The following is a 21,948-nucleotide window of genomic DNA, read 5'->3' as shown; positions in this document are numbered from 1 at the left end:
GACATCAAACATTAAGAAACTTCCCTGAGGCAGACCCTGTGGTTCATAGGTTTGCCTCCACCATCTTTTCTTCAATAAAAAAGTCACCTTCTTTTTTTCACAGCTTATTTCCCCACATCTTTGTTCTCCTGCTCCTCTCATAACCATAAACCATAACTGTTTCCCTTCCTTGCATTTGAAAGTCATGCTTTCACCTTATTTGGGGAAATGGCTGAGGAAATGGGAGAAATGGTTCCCCTAAACCAGTGATGGCGAACCTTTGACACGCATGTCAGCACTGACACGCATAGCCATTTTCGGTGACACACGGCCCTCCCCTTTTTCCTTTTTTAAAGGGGAAACAATTATACATTTTAAATATCATGAAATTATGGGTTTTTCTCGAAGTGACATACCACCCGAGTTATGCTCGGGGTTTTTTTGGCAAATTTTGACGCACCAAGCTCAAAAGGTTGTCCATCACTGCCCTAAACGCACCCAAGGTAATGTTAGGGACATAAGCCGTCTCTCGTGTGCATGCAGAGAGGCCCCACAAAACAACCCACTGTTTACCTGTACAGGTGTTCTTTGTCACTTCCGCCCTGCATGGTCGATGCTGGGAATGAGTCTACCGGCATGGCTGTGGTCCCAGCCTGAGATTTAAAGGTGGAGATGGATGTTGTAAAACCAGAGGAAAGAGTTCGCATCTTGCTGCACTGGACAGACACAGACTAACTAGAAGAACATTAAGCCTCTGAATAATCCACATGCAAAGACGAACCGTCTAGAGATGGACAGGTTTTTTTCTTTCTTTCTAGAGCATTGGAAGCAGCAAGGAAAAGGGAGCGCTGCTCATCTGGGTTCTTATCCTGTTCCAAAAACTTGCAAAACCTTGATCAGTGGGACAAAGGAAGTATTTGGGGAGTAATTCCTGCCTCAAGTCATACATACAACTGTACATCATTTGGGTGGTCAGCTCACTGCAAAAGTGCACATTTTGTTTAGACATACTGGTCACACATTCTGGTAAACCAGGAGCGAGGAGTCTCGAACCTGTGGACCAAATGCAGCCTTCCTGGCCTCTCCAGGCTCCTCTTTGGCCACACCCCTCTCCCCAGGTCCCACCTACGACCAGCCCTAATGTGTACCCTCCATGAGTGTTTTTGCCTGGCTGGAATGTGTCCTTGAACTTTGATCCTGCTTCTTGCTTTCTTCAATGGATAAGTGCAAAAGGAGCGCTGGTAAAACCTGCCTACTGTACACAGGTAAAAAAAATTGCATTTGTTTCTCTGTCCATTTTTGCCCCTGTCATGCAGCTCCTGAAATGTGGCCCTCAGTCTGAAAAGGGTTCCCCATTCCTGTGGCAAAGCCGTACTTGAGTTCCCTCTGGGAGAGAAGGTGGTGACCTCATTCTCATGTAACAGTAAATAAACCATAGTTAATGGTTTCGTGTGATGGTACACAGAGGAAGCAAACCACGACCCCTAGCTTAGCATTACATCTGAAACAGATATCATGGTGTGTTTGGCTCCAGCTAACTGCAACCGGTAAGCTCAGAATTAAGTGTGACTGCCACACATGGTTTGCTGGGAGAGATATAAACATTGACCCCTGGTAATGCTAAGCCAGAGATCATGGCTTGTTTCCTCCCAGCATGAGCCCAGAAGACAAACAAACTAGTAAGGTGTGATCATGGAAAGCCATTAATGATAGTTTACCGGGTTAAACCACAGAGCCTAGGGCTTGCCGATCAGAAGGTCGGCGGTTCAAATCCCCGCGACGGGGTGAGCTCTCATTGCTTGGTCCCAGCTCCTGCCAACCTAGCAGTTCGAAAGCACGTCAAAGTACAAGTAGATAAATAGGTACTGCTACAGCGGGCAGGTAAACGACATTTCCGTGCGCTGCTCTGGTTCGCCAGAAGCAGCTTTGTCATGCTGGCCACATGACCTGGAAGCTGTACGCCGGCTCCCTCGGCCAATAACGCGAGATGAGCGTCACAACCCCAGAGTCAGTCACGACTGGACCTAATGGTCAGGGGTCCCTTTACCTTTACCTTTACCATGAAGTACAAGCAATGATGGAGCTCAGGTAAAAACTGGAACTAGGTGTTTGAGGCTGTGCACAGTGCTGATTGGCTGGGAATTAATGACATCACTAAGCTCCTCCCTAAAGAAGTTTTTCAGTAGAGTACAGTGGTACCTCTGGATCCGTTCCGGGGTGCCGTCCGCACCCCAAAAAGTACGTATCCAAAGCGGTGCTTCCGTGCACACGCAAAGCACCAATAAAGCGCTTCTGCGCACAAGCGAAGCACGCATGAACACTTCTGCGCATGTGTGCGGGGCGGAACCCGGAAGTAAACACTTCCGGGTCCGCCAAGTACTTAACCCGAAAGTACTCAACCCACAGTGAACACAATGCGAGGTATAACTGTAGTTGAGAGGCTGCACAGGCCACCACCACACCCAGCAGTCAGACTATCAACATCTCACCCCTTACATACCCAATCAATCACTGCGCTCTACAAGTGAGGGCCTCTTGCAGATACCACCTAATCAGGAGTTGAGTTCCTCAGGAAGTAAGAATTCAGTAATCCTTCTTGTAGTACCTTTCCTTTGGAATTCCCTCCCCGTGAATATCAGACAAGCACCATCTCTGTTATCTCTTTGGTGCCTACTGAAGACCTTCCTCTTTCAGCAAAGCCTTTTGAGTTAAGATTTTTCCCAGACTGCATCTGCACCAGAGTTGTTTTAAGAAACTTTTATTTTTTTTAATCATTGGTCATTTGCCACCTTTAGATAAGATCAATCAATTAATGCTTACTTTTATTGTATATTTCCCAGTGAAATGTTCTCAACCTTTTTTGAGCGTTAAAATTTCGTTATATTTTGGAGCTTTAGTGAATTATATCATTTTTCTTTGTGTCACGAGCTGCCTTGAGCAGGGTTTACTATGTCAAGGCAACATTCAAATAAATGATTATTATTTTTATGGACATGCGTTCTGTTCCTTTAAAGAAACAAACAGAGTGTTTATTCCCAAAGCAGCAGCTACATACATAACTCGATGGCAATGCCTGTTGGCTTGTTTCCTTTCCTCCCATAACACCTTTCACCTCCCTTCAAACAAGTTTTGGTTAAGCACTGATGCTAATGAGAGGGAGACACTCCCTGAGCTAAGGTCTATTGCCCCACAGAGCTCCTCTGCCCCCTGCTTAAGCTCCCCAAATGCTTACCTGCTGCTGAGGGTTGTTGTACGGTGGAGGACTTGGCTTGGGGTCTGGGGTCCCGTCTTGGCTCAGCCCGTTGGGGTGGGCTCCTCCAGAGTCGGTAAGCAGGACCGGGCGTTTGGATATATGGGAGGTTGTTGTCTCCAGATCAGCCAGGAGAGCATCTAGTACAGAAAGAGATGAGGCAGGTTGAGAACGGGGGGAATAGCGGGAAAGAGCAGGCAGGAAGTCAGGAAGAGGGCATTCTAGGAATATGGGGAGACCTGGGGAATAAGAATAAGATTATTAATTTTTATTTATACCCCGCCCTCCCCGGTCAAAACCCGGCTCAGGGTGGCTGACACCAGTAAAATTACAATAAGACGTAAAAGAAAGAAAAACAATTAATTAAAATATGGGTTAAAATACAATTTAAATTTAATTTTTTTTAATGCAGCCTCATTTTAAAGTAGCCCAAATCAAAACCATAAGGGAGGAAAGCATAGGGGTCAGACTGAGTCCAGCCCAAAGGCCAGGCGGAACAGCTCCGTCTTGCAGGCCCTGCGGAAAGATGTCAAATCCCGCAGGGCCCTGGTCTCCTGTGAGAGAGCGTTCCACCAAGTCGGGGCCAGTACTGAAAAGGCCCTGGCCCTAGTTGAGACCAATCTAACCACCTTATGGCTCGGGATCTCCAAAACGTTGTTATTTGTGGACCTTAAGGTCCTCTGCGGGGCATACCAGGAGAGGCGGTCCCATAGGTATGAGGGTCCTGGGCTGCATAGGGCTTTAAAGGTCAAAACCAGCACCTTAAATCTGATCCACCGGGAGCCAGTGCAGCCTTTGATGAGAGGCTTTGATGTACAGTGGTACCTCGGTTTATGAACACAATTGGTTCCGGAAGTCTGTTCATAAACTGAAGCGTTCATAAACTGAGGCGAACTTTCTCATTGAAAGTAATGGAAAGTGGATTAATCTGTTCCAGATGGTCCGCATGTGGGATGGAACACTGGGGCAGACAAGTCACAACAGTTCCTAGAGTGTCCACTAACAGGAACTCACCTGGAGGGACACCTGACTACAGGTCAGTTCCTGTTCCTCCAGATATGCTGAAGAGATTAGGTGGGACAAAAGCCCTAGCCTGCAATCACTCGCTCTCTTAGCTACTTCCTCCTTCGATGAGGACACATCTCCAGAGAATCTCTAGTTAGCATGGTTCTCACTCTAGGCCTGCAGCCAAGTGTGAGACCAAATGGAGTCTTACTTTACTAAGTAGTCTCTAGATATATATATACTTGTAACTTTTCTAAGCAAGCCTGCCTTTCTGAGATTATGCTGTAACTCAGGATGAAACTGTAAGTAAACTCTATCTTATTTTATAAACACTGTGTTGTGTATTTCTTTTAAGAGGGACAAAGGGGACTTTTGCCAGGAAGTGTAATATTGAACTATAAAGTGTAATATTGTTATAGAGATTCTAGCGAATCTAACGCACATGCTTTGCTGCGCACAAAAGGGGAATGTCACTCTGCTGATATTGGAAGCTTGCTAACACGAGCTTGGATAGGATCTATCTAATAATATATCCTAATCCACATCCCTAACATTCCCATAAAGGGTTATTACGGCCCAGGACTGCGTATTTTTGTGTATTTTTGAAGGATTGCTTTGGATTGTGATTTTGAACTGAGTAGGATTTTTTCAGTTAGAACTTCCTGGTAAGCACATGGTCTATTGTTATCCAGTGTGCCTAGGGGATTAGCTACCCCTCCCCTCCCTCAGAGTTTACAGCACTGAGAACTCAGAGGCAGTGAAGATTATTTTGCATTTTGAGATATTTTTTAGAGATTTTGATTTTGGAATTTTTGGCAAATTTTTGAATTTTGAGAAATTTTTAGAATTTTGAGATTCCAAGATGGCTTTTGCAGATTTTGATAGTGGAGTTAAGCCAGGATTCATGGCTCTAGATGATGACAATTATGTATTTTGGAAACAACGCCTGATAGCATTTTTAGATGCAAGGAATGTTTTGGATGCCATTGAAAAACCTATGCCTACTGGCACAACAGCAGAGGATTTAGCCAAGATAGCAAATTGGAAACGCATGAACAGCGAGGCCAGATACATAATTTTGAGTGGACTTCGCAACAGGCATCTAACATCAGTTAATAGCAAAGATGATGCAGCTAAAATCTTAAAAGATACTGAGCGCAGGTATGGAGCATCTACTAAGAACTCCTACAGGAATTTGATGAGCAAATTAACTGCGCTGAGGATGAATTCAAGAGAAGAATTCACTGACCATATCAGCAAATTTAGTGAAATTGTTCAGAGGATTGATCTTACTACTAAAGCCCTTGATGAAGAAACAAAGGTTTCATTTTTGATAGCATCTCTAGGACCAAGCTTCAGTTCATTCAAGAGTTGCATGGATCATGAAAAAGACCTGACTTTTGAAGAACTGATTGATCATTTGAGAGAGGAATGCAGAGATTACCTTGATTCTTCAGAAAGGAATACAGGGAGAAGGGACACTAATTATGCTTCCAAGCATTTTCAAAGGTCCAGACAAACGCCAAAGGAAATAATTTGCTTTAACTGCAATTTAAAAGGGCACATGGCGAAGGAATGCCGGGCACCTAGGAATAAATCCCGCCCCTTTCCACCAAAAGGCGAAAAGAAGGGGGGTCATGGGCGTGCAATGATATTGCAAGAAAGAAATGTAGCTTTCCAGAGCTGTGAAGGAAAGCGCAATAAGTGGCTTCTGGACAGTGCAGCAAGCAGCCACTTCTGTTATAAAAGGGAATATTTCAATGAAATAGACAATAATAAACAGTCTGAGATTGAAATTGCTGATGGAAATGTTATAAAGTCAATAGGTGCAGGATCTTTGAACTTGAATTTCAAAGTGAACAATGAGTCTTTTGATACTACAGTGAGTAATGTTAAGTATGCACCAAAGCTGAACTGTAATCTAATAAGTGTGTCTAGCTTGGACAAGAAAGGTTGTGAAATTATATTTAAAAATGGACAATGCAATGTGATAAAAGATGGTGAAGTGTTTATTCAAGCCAAACTAATCAATGATGTGTATGAGATTGATATTTCAGAGAATGAGTCTGCAAGGGTTGCACAACCCAGCGAAAAGGATCAACCAGATCTGGAACTCTGGCACAAAAGGCTTGGACACAGGGACACCAACGTTATCCTGAAAATGCAGAAGGAAAATCTGGTAAAAGGTCTACAGGTAAAGAATTGCAGTACACCAATGCCAAACTGTACAACTTGCATAACTGAAAAGGCAGTCAAGCCTTCCTTCCCACGTTGTACAGAGAAGAGAAGCACAAAAGTCATGGACACTGTTCATACTGACCTATGTGGTCCGCTGAATGTACCTTCCCTAGGAAACAATAAGTACATTCTGATATTTATAGATGACTTCTCAAGATATTGTGTTGGATATTTTCTAGAGGAAAAGAGTCAGACACCGGAATTGTTCAAACTGTACTTAAACATGGTGAAGAACAAATTCCAGAGAGCTCCTTCCACCTTAATTTCGGATAATGGTGGAGAGTTTTGCTCACGGCAGATGAAGGCCATCATGGCACAAGAAGGCATAGCACATGTAACTACAGTTGCTTACACGCCTCAACAGAACTCCATTGCTGAGAGAAAGTTTAGGTCTATTATGGAGATGACAAGGTGCATGTTAAAAGAGGCCAACTTGTCACAGAAGCTATGGGCTGAAGCGGCGAATACGGCGATTTATCTGCAAAACAGATTGCCTACAAAGGGTGCAGAACGCACACCATTTGAACTTTGGCACGGGAGAGTCCCAAGTCTGCAGCACATACGTGTGTTTGGAAGTGTCTGTTATTACCACGTGCCCAAAGAGTGCAGACACAAGCTTGACTCCAGAGCAAAAGCAGGTATCCTGGTTGGATATGCTCCTGGAGGAAAGGGATATAGAGTTCTAGATCCAAAGAGTGGCAGAGCAGACCCATACCATGTGGTTCATTTTGATGAACTAGGAAAGTTTGATACAAAGAACACTGTTATTGACTGTTTTAGAGAGTCACCAGATGAAGAGTTTATAAGTTTTCCTTTAGCACAAGGAACTAATATACCTTCTAGTGTCACAACACCCCCTACAGGCGACACCCCAGAAGACGCAGAGGTCCAGACCCCTGGCGGCACCAGAGACGAAGAGGAGGAGCTGTACGTGGACATGCCAGCGTTGGAGGAGGATGAGGATGCTGATGCGGTTGCACAACCAGAGGTCAGATGCTCATCCAGAACCAACAAGGGCGTTCCGCCACTACGACTGTCCTACTTTGCAGGGTCGGTGTCTCCACCAGAACCTTCCACTTGGGAAGAGGTAGAGCAGATGCCAGCCACCGAAGCTAGTCTCTGGAGGAAAGCCGCGCAGGAGGAGTTTGACGCACTGCACAAGAACAAGACCTGGACACTCACAGAATTACCTGCTGGTAAGAAAGCAATTGGGAGCAAATGGGTGTTCAAGGTTAAAAGGGGTTCAGAAGGGGAGGTGCAACGTTACAAAGCAAGACTAGTGGCACAAGGTTTTTCACAGCAATATGGCCACGACTATGACCAAGTCTTTGCACCGACAGTAAGATACAGTAGCGTAAGATTACTTTTAAGCATCGCAGCATCAAAAAGGGATGGAGGTGAAACACATCGATATAGCTACTGCGTTTTTGCATGGGGAAATTTCTGAAGAAATTTACATGAAGCAGCCTAAAGGTTTTATAAAGCCAAATGAGGCACATTTGGTTTGCAAGCTTCAAAAGGGACTGTATGGTTTAAAACAAGCAGCCAGAGCCTGGAACTTGAAATTGCATGGAATGCTGGTGAAACTTGGGTACAAGCAAGGTGAAGCTGACAAGTGTTTGTACACTAAGCAGAGTAATGGACAATTTTCTTATATTCTTGCTTTCGTTGACGACCTTTTAATCGCAACGTCAAATGACAGGGATTATAAAAATGTAGTCCAGCACCTCAACAAGGAAGTGCAAGTGAAGGAATTAGGACCAGTTGAGTATTACCTCGGGATTCAAGTGGAAAGAGAACAGGATGGTTCATTTCTACTCAATCAGAAGCAAAAGATAATTGAACTGTTGGAGAGTATGCAATTGCAGGATGCAAAACCCGTCGACACCGCGATGGCTACAGACTTCTTAAAGAACCAAGAGGATTCGAAGCTGCTGCCAAACAACACAGAGTATCGTTCAGCAATTGGTAAACTTTTGTATTTAGTTACCACATGCAGACCTGATTTAGCCAATGCAGTAGGGATTCTCAGCAGGAAAGTGAGTAGTCCCACTGAGCATGATTGGGTTGGTGTGAAGAGGGTGGTTCGATATCTTAAGGGTACAATGGATTGTAAATTAAAGTTACCAGCTGTCAGTGACCCTAAACTCATTGGGTACACTGATGCTGACTGGGCGGGTGATAATTCTAATTATAAATCCACAAGCGGGCATGTTTTTATGTATGGGGCGGAGCTATCACATGGGGCAGTTATAAACAGAAATGTATAGCTTTATCGTCTACAGAATCGGAATATGTTGCGGCTACAGAAGCGTGCAGAGAGATTTCCTGGCTGGACCAACTCCTAACAGACTTTGGCGTGGAGAGAAAGGAACCTATAAGCCTGCTGGAGGACAACCAAAGCTGTCTAAAGCTGGCGCAGAATGAGAAGTTCCTAGCACGCTCAAAACACATTGGGGTCAGGTACCACTACGTTCGCCAGATGATACAAGATGGACTTGTCGAACTGTCGTACTGCTGCACTTCAGAGATGACAGCAGACATCCTAACAAAACCCCTGCCAAGACAGAGTTTCCAGAACCTGTGTGTCAAGCTGGGACTCTTGGGTGGTTGAATAAAGTTGCTTATGTTTTGTTTTGTATGTAATGAATGTTGTGAATTGCCTGAGAAGGGGTTTGTGGGATGGAACACTGGGGCAGACAAGTCACAACAGTTCCTAGAGTGTCCACTAACAGGAACTCACCTGGAGGGACACCTGACTACAGGTCAGTTCCTGTTCCTCCAGATATGCTGAAGAGATTAGGTGGGACAAAAGCCCTAGCCTGCAATCACTCGCTCTCTTAGCTACTTCCTCCTTCGATGAGGACACATCTCCAGAGAATCTCTAGTTAGCATGGTTCTCACTCTAGGCCTGCAGCCAAGAGTGAGCCCAAATGGAGTCTTACTTTACTAAGTAGTCTCTAGATATATATATACTTGTAACTTTTCTAAGCAAGCCTGCCTTTCTGAGATTATGCTGTAACTCAGGATGAAACTGGTTACAGGTAGGTAGCCGTGTTGGTCTGGATCGAAGTAAAATAAAAAAATTCCTTCAGTAGCACCTTAAAGACCAACTAAGTTTTTATTTTGGTATGAGCTTTCGTGTGCATGCACACTTCTTCAGATACAGTGAAATGGAAGTTTCCAGGCACTTATGTAGAGAAGGGGTGGGGAGGGGTGGGGATGGGGAGGGGGGATCACTCAGAAGGGTGGTGGAAATGGGTGATTGACTGACTGATAGCTGTTGATGACCGCAAACGACTGCAAATGGTTTTGCATGAAAAAGCAAGGGTTGAGATGGCTGAAGATCGCTTATCATGTATAATGAGATAAGAACCCGATATCTCTGTTCAAACCAGGTCCCTCCATGGTTTTGAGCTTGGTGATAAGTTGCAATTCAGCAACTTCTCTTTCCAGTCTATTTCTGAAATTCTTTTGTAGTAAGACAGCTACTTTGAGATCTTGTATAGAATGTCCTGGGAGATTGAAGTGTTCTCCTACTGGTTTTTCTGTCTTCTGGTTCCTGATGTCAGATTTATGTCCATTTATCCTTTGGCGTAGGGTTTGGCCTGTTTGTCCAATATAGAGAGCTGAAGGGCACTGTTGGCATTTGATGGCATACACAATGTTAGAGGATGAGCAATTAAATAGTCCTGAGATGGTATGTTGGATGTTGTTGGGGCCAGTAATGGTGTTGTCTGGGTGTATGTGGCAGCAAAGTTGGCATCTGGGTTTATTGCAGGCTCTGGTACCAGTGTCCATGTTAAGTCTGGTGGTTGTATTATTGTGGGTGAGGAGTTGTTTAAGATTGGGTGGCTGTCTGTAGGCAATGAAAGGTCTTCCTCCCAGAGCTTGAGAAAGGGAGCGGTCATTGTCCAGGAGAGGCTGTAGATCTCTGATGATGCGTTGTACTGTTTTAGCTTGGGAGCTGTATGTGATGACTAGTGGTGTTCTGTTATTTTCTTTTTTGGGTCTGTCTTGCAGCAGGTTCTCTCTAGGTATCTGTCTGGCTCTGTTGATCTGTTGTTTAACTTCATCAGGTGGATATTTTAGTTCTAAAAAGGTTTGCTGTAGATCTCTTAGGTGAGATTCTCTGTCTGTAGAGTTGGAACAGATGCGGTTGTAACGTAAGGCCTGGCTGTATACGATGGATTGTTTGGTATGTTTGGGATGGTAGCGATACATTGACGATATTTTTATTATCTGGACACATGGACAACAGACCCTGGAAACCTTCCACCAGACATTCAATGACTTTCACCCCACCATCAACCTAACAATGAACCAATCTATGCAAGAAATACATTTTTTGGACACTACTATAAAAATACAGGATGGACGTATAGACACCACCTTATACAGAAAACCAACTGACCGACAAACATATCTACATGCTTCTAGCTACCATCCCAAACATACCAAACAATCCATCGTATACAGCCAGGCCTTACGTTACAACCGCATCTGTTCCAACTCTACAGACAGAGAATCTCACCTAAGAGATCTACAGCAAACCTTTTTAGAACTAAAATATCCACCTGATGAAGTTAAACAACAGATCAACAGAGCCAGACAGATACCTAGAGAGAACCTGCTGCAAGACAGACCCAAAAAAGAAAATAACAGAACACCACTAGTCATCACATACAGCTCCCAAGCTAAAACAGTACAACGCATCATCAGAGATCTACAGCCTCTCCTGGACAATGACCGCTCCCTTTCTCAAGCTCTGGGAGGAAGACCTTTCATTGCCTACAGACAGCCACCCAATCTTAAACAACTCCTCACCCACAATAATACAACCACCAGACTTAACATGGACACTGGTACCAGAGCCTGCAATAAACCCAGATGCCAACTTTGCTGCCACATACACCCAGACAACACCATTACTGGCCCCAACAACATCCAACATACCATCTCAGGACTATTTAATTGCTCATCCTCTAACATTGTGTATGCCATCAAATGCCAACAGTGCCCTTCAGCTCTCTATATTGGACAAACAGGCCAAACCCTACGCCAAAGGATAAATGGACATAAATCTGACATCAGGAACCAGAAGACAGAAAAACCAGTAGGAGAACACTTCAATCTCCCAGGACATTCTATACAAGATCTCAAAGTAGCTGTCTTACTACAAAAGAATTTCAGAAATAGACTGGAAAGAGAAGTTGCTGAATTGCAACTTATCACCAAGCTCAAAACCATGGAGGGACCTGGTTTGAACAGAGATATCGGGTTCTTATCTCATTATACATGATAAGCGATCTTCAGCCATCTCAACCCTTGCTTTTTCATGCAAAACCATTTGCAGTCGTTTGCGGTCATCAACAGCTATCAGTCAGTCAATCACCCATTTCCACCACCCTTCTGAGTGATCCCCCCTCCCCATCCCCACCCCTCCCCACCCCTTCTCTACATAAGTGCCTGGAAACTTCCATTTCACTGTATCTGAAGAAGTGTGCATGCACACGAAAGCTCATACCAAAATAAAAACTTAGTTGGTCTTTAAGGTGCTACTGAAGGAATTTCAGGATGAAACTGTAAGTAAACTCTATCTTATTTTATAAACACTGTGTTGTGTATTTCTTTTAAGAGGGACAAAGGGGACTTTTGCCAGGAAGTGTAATATTGAACTATAAAGTGTAATATTGTTATAGAGATTCTAGCGAATCTAACGCACATGCTTTGCTGCGCACAAAAGGGGAATGTCACTCTGCTGATATTGGAAGCTTGCTAACACGAGCTTGGATAGGATCTATCTAATAATATATCCTAATCCACATCCCTAACATTCCCATACCGCAGAGTACTTAAACTGAAGCGTTCATAAACTGAAGCGAACGTTTCCCATTGAAAGTAATGGAAAGTGAATTAATCCATTCCAGATGGGTCCGCGGTGTTCGTAAACCGAAAATTCGTAAACCGAGGTGTTCATAAACCAAGGTTCCACTGTAAACATGAGGGACAGAGTAGGGGAGAGGAAGGGGCAGAGGGGGGGAGGATCACTATCAATTCCAGCTCTTAAAGCAGAAAAGGCAAGCATCCTCATTCTTAACAATGCCACTGCCCCCCCCCCATATAAGGACTATAGAGGAGCCCTGCTAGATCTCTCCCAAAGGCTCATCTAGTAGGAAGGAGCAAACATAACCATTACAGTTTCTTTCAGTTTCTCAGTTTTCCATTCTTAGGTTAAGTTTCCCACATTTCTTCATCAGTTTGCGGGAATTATTATTTTTTTAATCCTCACAAAAATTCACCAGCATTTAATGCAATTTTCTCCTAGTTTTCGAATGTAATTCTGCCCCAAAAGACACGTTTTTTGGCAGACCAACCCCCCCCAATATATTGTACATGATTTTCACTCATATATTCCTTTTGAAGCACCACCCAAATATATGGAGTTTTGCACCCATGACTTGGCTGGAGAGCTGCATTGCAAAATTTGGAGCAGTGCAAATTTCAAAGAAATGGCTGCGTTTTGATTTGTATACAGTTTTGGGAAGTGTGGATTAGGTAGGTTCATTGCAAACCGAACTGAATTCCTCCCTTGTCCATACTATTTATTCAACCATCTTGTTCTCACAGTGGCCAGCCAGATGTCAATGGGAAATTTGCAAGCAAGACCTGATAGCAATTCTCCCCAATTGCGAATCCACCCAATTGGTGCTCAGATAGCCACAAGTGTCTTCTGGAATGGTAATACTGCTGAGGACTGCAACCAGTCCTTTCGACACAATCGGAACCTTCCCTCCACACAAACACACCAAAGGAAAGTTCCCCCTTGAATGACCCTCATATAGTAAAATCTGGGGAGAGACAGAAGTCTCTGATTTTCTCCTCTTCCAGTATCCAGCAGCTGAATGTGCGGGGCCTGGGAGAATGCTAAAGTTAGGCTGCAAGACCCCAAAATAAGCTGCAAGGCCACCCCCACCCCACCCCAGCCAGGCCTGCTGCCTCAGAAACACAAGCAAGCAAGCCAGTAGCTGGCTTTTCCTTGTGTTTAATACTGAAAAGGAAGCATGGCCTGATTTTACATTATTTAAGCAACCATCTATTGCATCCTTTTTATATATTGGCCCAGATTGTACGTATATCTCCCTATATAATCCCATCTTGACTGGTTCTCCACTTGCCACAGTCCAATGCCCTCTCTGCATATATTGATGGGGAAGGATAGTCTTACAGCAAGAGGATAGACTTGACACTGTTTGCCCTGGGTTTTTCTTTCTTTCTTTTAATCTAGATATCGAGGTGCACTCCTGCACAAGAGAGGAGGAATACTGTTTGTGGGGGACAGGAGGCGGGCAGGTGTGGAGGACTTCCTGGCCCTGAATGGGGTAACTGTGCCCCTGAAGGACCAGGTGCGTAGCCTGGGAGTCATTTTGGACTCACAGCTGTCCATGGAGGCGCAGGTTAATTCTGTGTCCAGGGCAGCTGTCTATCAGCTCCATATAGTACGCAGGCTGAGACCCTACCTGCCCACGGACTGTCTCGCCAGAGTGGTGCATGCTCTGGTTGTCTCCCGCTTGGACTACTGCAATGCGCTCTACGTGGGGCTACCTTTGAAGGTGACCCGGAAACTACAACTAATCCAGAATGCGGCAGCTAGACTGGTGACTGGGAGCGGCCACCGAGACCACATAACACTGGTCTTGAAAGATCTACATTGGCTCCCAGTACGTTTCTGAGCACAGTTCAAAGTGTTGGTGCTGACCTTTAAAGCCCTAAATGGCCTCGGTCCAGTATACCTGAAGGAGCGTCTCCACCCCCATCGTTCTGCCCGGACACTGAGGTCCAGTACCGAGGGCCTTCTGGTGGTTCCCTCGTTGCGAGAAGCCAAGTTGCAGGGAACTAGGCAGAGGGCCTTCTCGGTGGTGGCGCCCGCCCTGTGGAACGCCCTCCCATCAGATGTCAAAGAGAAAAACAGCTACCAGATTTTTAGAAGACATCTGAAGGCAGCCCTGTTTAGGGAGGATTTTAATTTTTAATAGATTATTTTATTTCATTTTTCTGTTGGAAGCCGCCCAAAGTGGCTGGGGAAACCCAGCCAGATGGGTGGGGTATAAATAATAAATTATTATTATTATTATTATTATTATTATTATTATTATTCATAAAGCATTTTATTAAAAGATAATGGCAACCAACCCACAGCAGGTCAACAGGATCCAGCCTAGGCCATGCCTAGTAAGCTTACGCAGAGTCAGACCATTGGTCCATATACCTCAATACTGTCGACACTGACTGACAGCAGCTCTCCAGGGTTTCAGGAAGGAGCCCTAACTAGAGATGCCGGGGATCGAACCACCCAAAGCATGTGCTCTCACACTGAACTTTGTCCCTTTCCCTCTTGCAACCGTATTCCTCACCGGAAGGAATACTGTGCTTTCTCAGGAAGTTTAGCATTCTCCCTGGTACAAATCAGCAGGATTTGCGCACTCAGATAATGTCACATCCCAGCAAACTTCAGAGAAGATACGAGGAGTGGGCTGGATGACAGATCCGAAAGAAATGCCTGTTTGTTTATGAGTCATTGGCTCCACTGAGGTTAGAGTGGCCTATGCAGACTTGCCAGGCAAGCTCCCATATCCAGGCATAGATCAGACCCAGAGCTGCTTTGCTTGAGCAAAGTGGGCACGTCATGCGCCTTCAGAGCCTAGGCGGAATCCAGAGGAATTCTAAGGCCACTTACATGGGAGCAAGCCCCATTGAATCCAGGGGGGTTTACTTCTGAGTAGACATGGTTAAGATTGCAGCCTAAGTCTCGCTAAAATTATTGGAACATACTGGTAATCGAAACGCTTTAATTTCAATGAGATTAAAATGTGGTTGACTTCCCCCACAACCATCCTATGCTCTGAGATCCAATTACAGTGGTACCTCGGGTTACAGATGCTTCAGGTTACAGACGCTTCAGGTTACAGACTCCGCTAACCCAGAAATAGTACCTCGGGTTAAGAACTTTGCTTCAGGATGAGAACAGAAATCGTGCGGTGGCAGCGGGAGGCCCCATTAGCTTAAGTGGTACCTCAGGTTAAGAACAGACCTCCAGAACGAATTAAGTTCTTAACCCGAGGTACCACTGTATTTATTTTTGTGCTTTTTGTGTGTGTAATAAAGCACACAGAGAGGCCTTCTCGTGAAGCAACTCTCTAGTTCTCCAGCTCTCTAGTTCTGATTGACATAAAGGAAATGAACCCAGCTAAGGTTCTGAAACAGCCAGTGCCTATACTGCTAAAGTCGCTAGTCCTCATTCATCCCAAAGAACTCAAAGCATCCTTGTTCAAACCGTTCCCCCTGACAACAACCACTAAAGAACCCAGGGATTATACCAGGCATAGGCAAACTCGGCCCTCCAGATGTTTTGGGACTACAACTCCCATCATCCCTGACCACTGGTCCCGTTAGCTAGGGATGGTGGGAGTTGTAGTCCCAAAACATCTGGAGGGCAGAGTTTGCCTATGCCTGGATTATACTCGATTTAGTATTATTAATCTGCAGGGAGAGAGACTGATGGGCAGTATGAGGGCCCTCACCAAATACAGGAAATTTTTTTGCCCAACATGGGGCTCGAACCCACAACCCTGAGATTAAGAATCACAACAACCTTGTGAGGTAGGCCGAAGTTGATGTATTGTTCAGAGCTAAAGGGATGTAGTTTTCTTGCACATGCTCAGAGCCTTCCTTACTTCCTCACAGGGTCAAAGCCTTAGAATTTAAACCATGTTCTTGGGACGAGCCCAGGAAATTTTGACCTCAGTATTGAATTCTCCCTGCATGGGCTTACAAGTTTGTTGCTTTCCATCAAGCCTCAAGTCTCCTTGCCCACAGAGACTTAAACTTTCCGTTTCAACTGCAGGCAAGGTTGCTCGGCCTTCCCACACAATCACTCTTTTGTACAAAGGACCCCCTCCCCGCAATTTTCCAACCCAGAGTGAGATGTCCACCACAGAGGCCTTTTTGAGTTCCCTAAACCCAACAGACCATCTGCGGCAGATCAGATGTGCATCTGGGACAAGCAGTCTGTTCATCCTCCTGGTCTCAGCCAGCTTGTCCCAAGATGCCAGGAGACAGCGCCTATATAAACAAGATGCCGACATGGTTCTCAAGTGCCCCCAAAGCCAGTCGGCAGTCCTGGAATGATAAAGATATTGACAAGGTGCCCCTCGCCACACGCAACCTGATAGGAGTTGTAGTCTGAAGCCTGTGGAGGGCACCTGGTTGGCGAAGGCTGGTGTAGGCCTCCAGAAGCCCACAAGGCCCTGCTTAACAAAGAGACGTGCACCATTGCCCACCCGGCCATACACCGCTTGTGTTAATACCTCCTAGGTCCTCCACAAGAACCTTTCAAAGTCCCCTCCATCCCATTCGCCCAGTCCATTTGCTTTAACACGTTGGCTCTATCTAAGGCAGGGACTGTACCACTCCAGCCTAGACTCCAGCACACACTGCGGATGCTACAGGATAAATGTTAGCAGCACTTGGGCCGACAACAAGAGCGCAGCAAATGTCATTACAAAACCACCAGGTCAGGACAGTCTGGCCAAATCTTCTTTTTTTCCTTTTAACATTCCTAATTATTGCAATGTTCCCATTTAATTAAATCCCTCGGTTTCATAATTAAATTCACACGTGCAACGCAAATGTATTCCTGGACGCACAACACACACATCTTCCCGCCAGATTCTTTGCCTCAAAGCCCCAAGCAACCGGCTCCCAGGGATCCCTTCTAATCTGACCCTGTGGATTCCTGGTGATCCCTCCCAGCCAGCATGCTGTTTTGACCACACAGGCAATAATTATAATGGATCCCTTCCAAGCCGTGCTCTCCCATTGGAGGGACAGCCATTCAGAAGTCCTCTTAAAACTCAGGCCTTTGTGGTGGGAAATAAACCGCCATAATAATTGATCCCCCTCCAACGGGTATTTTCCCAGATCTGCACTGGATCTCCATCTTTCAACATCCTTTTTCTGTATCCCTAATCATCCATTTTAATGCACATTTGGAGCAGAACACATAGGTCCTTTTGAAGCCAGAAAATCTCCCAAGAGGGTCCAGCAATTCTGCTACGAAGCGCATCGTCTAGTCTAGTGGATCTGAGGCTGCATTCAGTTCCTTCCCCATCCAGACACTCTCCCCGCAGCTGGACGGTCACTTTATTGTTATCATCATCATCAACAACCATTCCCTCCCACCCCTTGCCCCTGACACACAGCCGTCTTGCTCCCTTCACCAACTCTCCAGTAAATTCACCCAGTAAGCTTGCTCAAGCCTGAGTGTGCCTCTTCTTCCAGAGGTCATCTCAGGCCAAAAAGAGGAGGGGGTGTCAGAAGGAGAGGGATTTGGAGAGCATAATTAGAAAGAGTGGATCTTTAACTGCTATTCCAGCTGTTTGCTGGGGTGTGCGAGCATAGAATAAGGGGAAAGGGGGGGTGTCTCTCTCTCTCTTCCTTCTTTCCTTTCTTCCTCTCTCTCTCACTCTCTCAACTTTGCCTCCCGCCCCTCTCTGGCTGATGTCACAGCGCAGAAATGTGTCTAAAGCTGAGAAGCAAACCACAGAGGGAGAGACGCAGGAATGTAACATACAAGAGGGGAGGATAAGAGACATGGGGACTGGGAGCAGGGCAGAGAGGAGAGGGGGAAGAGCCTACACGCAGCCATAACCTCCCTCGGAGCACTGACGCTTCGTCCCAGAGCCAGCAGATGGAATCAAAGAGGACCACCACCTCTCAACGCTAACTACTGGTTAATCCGCAAGAAAGACGTTTCTGTGCTTGAAGCTGAAAAATCTAAACACACACAAACAAGGAGTCTGTCCACTAATGCACGCAGCTGATGTTTATTTCGGTTTCTTTGTTCCATGCATGTTTTATCCTCCCTTCCTCCAAGAAGCTTCAAGCATTTAAATGGCACAACAATCCTGCGAGGTAGGCCAGGCCTAAAAGACTATCATAGGCCCAAGGCCGCCTAGAGAGCTTCCGAGGCTGCCTTAGGAGAACTTCCTGGTGGGCTACGTCCCATTTGAATCAGATCTGCCTCTGCAACAGAAAACCGGCACCCAAAACCGGACACGATCTCCTTGTAATGGGAGGTGTAGAGATTGGGAAATAACTCTTCCCCCTCTTCCTCGCAAGCGTTCCCTGAAAAGCACAGGGCTCTATCGCTTCTTTTAGCAGTCTTTGTACAACACCCCCTTGCACATAAGTCCAAAGTCAACAGTTTAAGCGTGGCCAATCCATGTTATACGATCTTCTTCAACCCACACAAGAGAGCGAAACTGCCCTGGGATGAGCTCTCTCACCCTGGCTTTCCTATCAGTTGGCTGAGCGGCAACTGGAGGATTAATTGCTCCACAAATTTGCACCAACTGGGAGAGGGATTATAAAAGAAGATGGTGGTTGGGTGGCAGCCAGAGCTCCTGGGTTCTACGTAGGAGGTGTGTGTTTTAATACACTAAGGATAAGAGGTGTTCCTTTGCCTGTTCACCATAGATCTGTGGGGAGTTTCTGTTCCCAGCATTGTGAGGAAACTGGAGGCAAGAGCCGGTCCTGCCATTATGCAGAATGAGGCAGCAACTTCAGGCCGCAGTTTCTGGTAAACAGGAAACAACTGCAAAGTGTTAGGCAGAGGTGTGAGTCTTACACCAAAGGCCAGCTGCCTGCTCCCTATGCTACCCTGCAGGCCTCAGGAAAAGTGGAGGGACCTGCCCCACACACCAGTGGAAGATTCAGCTACCAGCCTGGTCACCTACTTTATGTGGAACGCCGCAGGGCAGTGCCAGGGAGCAAAGCATCTTTTGGGTCTTAGGCCAGAGGTTCCCAGACTGTGGTCCACAAGCCACCAGTGGCCCGTTGACCAGATGGTCCACTGTGCGTCTGTCAAGAACAGCAGGAGCAGCATTGGGACCGGCTGGTGCGGTGCCCTGAATATCTCTATTGAATTTTAATTTTTTCTTATTGCTTCTTTTTATGTTGTATGGTAGGCCTGCTATTGTATTTTAGATTGCATTCTGTGAGATTCAAGTTGAGAACAATAAAATACAAAGGGAGAAATAAAAGCAATTAGAAATGCAATTAGTAACCAGGCATCATCCAGCACAGTACATTAAAACTGCAGCAACAGACAGAAATATCATTAAGCGGTCCACCAAGAGCTTCTGCTATTTTCAAGTGGTCTATCGGGCGTGGACAGTCTGGGAATCCCTATCCAATACATCCACACTCACATCCACACATTTAAAGCACTATGGTTCCACTTTAAACAGCCATGGCGTTCTCCAGAGAATCCTGGGAACTGTTGTTTGTTAGGGATGCAGAGAGGAGCTAGGAGACCCCTCTATTCCCCTCACATTACTACAGTTCCCAGAGTTCTCTGGGGGAAAAGGACTGATTGCTGCATCCCTCTGATAGTTGCCACTCTGTGCAGGGAATAAGGGCTCTCCTAACACCCTCAGCACCCTAAACAAACTACAGTTTCAAGGATTCCTCATGGGAGGGAGCAATGACAGTTTCAAGTGTCAAAAACCTGCTTTAGATTATAATGCAGATGTGGCGCTAGTTTCTGATCTAGTTTGAAGTAAAGGGAATGGATGAGGACTTCAGATTTCTGGGTTCTCTGCTGCAACTTTTCTCCCAGGAATGCCGGGGTGCAGAGGAGCGCCCCCCCCCCAATTTCCTGCCTAGCTGAGGCAGCTGCAGGCAATGTCAGCAGGGTGCTGGAGAAGTTAAGAGAGGACTGCAAAGCACCCTTGTTCTCCCCTGGCGTCGAGCCGCTGTTCAGCTATTCCGCAAAGCCACAGGAATACGCTGAGAAATACATTCCTTCTCCGGATGGGAAGGGCTGAGGAAACGCAGCCTCTTCCCCCACCCCACCCCACCCCACCCCACCCTCGACACCCGCCCTGCCAGCTACAAGGATATGGGGAGAGAGACAGGGAGGGGCATTCAGGGAAAAGAGGGAGATAATAGGAGAGGCAATGGATGAAAGGAGCCAGGGAGGAGGAAGACCAGCAGAAGGAGGTGTCAGAGAGAGAAATAGAGGGGAGGGAGGGAGGGAGGGAGGGAGGGAGGGAGGGAGGGAGGGAGGGAGAGAGAGAGAGAGAGAGAGAGAGAGAGAGAGAGAGAGAGAGAAAGCAGGCTCAAGGAATAAAGTGCCAGTTCACACATTACTTTTGCACGCTTGAAAATGTGAAATGAGGGCCACAGGCGTCAGGTGGCAATAGGAATTTGTGTGCTTGCAAACACTTGTATCAGACACAAGTACACACACTCTTCCATCAGGAAAGCCCAGAATGGGCAATCGGTCATTTCAGTGGTTAAACCAGGGTTTGTTCTCACATAATGTGTGAAAGGGCCCACAGAATGGGAGGAATAGCCAATAGGGGATTTCATTTGTAAAGAGTGAAAGAAAGTTATTGCAAAAGCAGCACAGCACAAAGATTGTACAAGAATCCATTGCCGAGAGTGGGGTGGGGGGTGTACAGCATCTGGCACAAAGGGTGTTTCCCACAGTAGCAGGAGTAAGAAAAGAAGTGACGGGAGGACGGAAAATTGGACAAAAGGGGACAGCAAAAAAGTCAGGCAGAAGGAGCGTCGAAAGGAAATATGGCAAGATGAATGAAGGAGGGGATCGCGCACAAAAAAACCCAAAAAAACCACACCAAACCCTCATCGAGAGCAGTAAGTGAAAAGAAGAAAGGGGGGAAGAAAAAGAGGAGGGCAATTCGCCAGACAGACAGACAGACAGACAGACAGACAACATGGGAAGCAAGGAGATCGGTTTGGGTCAAGAACTGCTGCCAGGCTGCATGCAAGAAGGAAAAACTGTCAGAGAGAAAGACAAGAGGGAGCGCGGAAGAAAAGGAAAAAGAGAGGAGGAGGAAAGAAAAGGAACGCGCGAAAGAGCGCGAGGAGGGAGGAGGGAGATGGGGTCTCGGCGGGGTGGGGTGGGGGGGGGGACGGGGCTCCCTCTCTGCTCTCCTTACCCAGATCGTCCATCCCGGGCGGGCGCGGACTGGGTCCCGGACTCCGGGGCCGGTGGCTGGCTGCTGGGCGGCCCCCGCCCCAGTGACGCGCCTTCCCGGAGCGCAGCCCCACTCGACTGCCGCGCCGCCCGCGCCGCTGCTCTGCTGCTGCTGCTGCTGCCGCCGCTGCGGTGACCATTTATGGCAAAGGGGATCCAAGGCTCGGGCAGGAAGGATGGAGACGCGCCCCCCCCCCTCGCCCCACAGCGCTTCGCGCTGCAGGGCCCGGGCACCGCGCTGGAACTTGCCCCCTCCCCAACACTCGCCCCCCATCCCACCCTATAGGGCGCGGGGGGGGGGATTTTACAGGGTAATAAAGCAAGCAGCCCGTAGAAATCGCCTCCTGATCTGCCCAGCTAGGACGCCTGGGTTCCATTTCTGAGGGGTCTTGTCTTTTGAGCAGGGGGG

General features: G+C 46.5%; 1 protein-coding gene across 1 annotated transcript in view; it reads right to left on the bottom strand.

Moving 5' to 3' along the window:
- The window catches only part of TGFB1I1 (transforming growth factor beta 1 induced transcript 1), a 32,037-nt gene extending 10,418 nt beyond the window's left edge, over positions 1–21,619 (bottom strand). Inside the window, exons 1-3 of the mRNA XM_035135256.3 lie at positions 21,502–21,619; positions 3,212–3,369; positions 553–632 (exon numbers count right to left, since the gene is read on the bottom strand). Of these exons, the coding sequence (XP_034991147.3) occupies positions 553–632; positions 3,212–3,369; positions 21,502–21,514 (251 nt within the window). The 5' untranslated portion in view covers positions 21,515–21,619. The remainder of the gene's footprint in view (positions 1–552; positions 633–3,211; positions 3,370–21,501) is intronic.
- Between the last annotated feature and the right edge of the window lie 329 nt (positions 21,620–21,948).

This window comes from Zootoca vivipara, chromosome 12, assembly GCF_965207765.1.
Source record: "Zootoca vivipara chromosome 12, rZooViv2.hap1.1, whole genome shotgun sequence".
Taxonomy (NCBI): Eukaryota; Metazoa; Chordata; class Lepidosauria; order Squamata; family Lacertidae; genus Zootoca; species Zootoca vivipara.
This window is presented reverse-complemented; position numbering and strand designations above follow the sequence as displayed.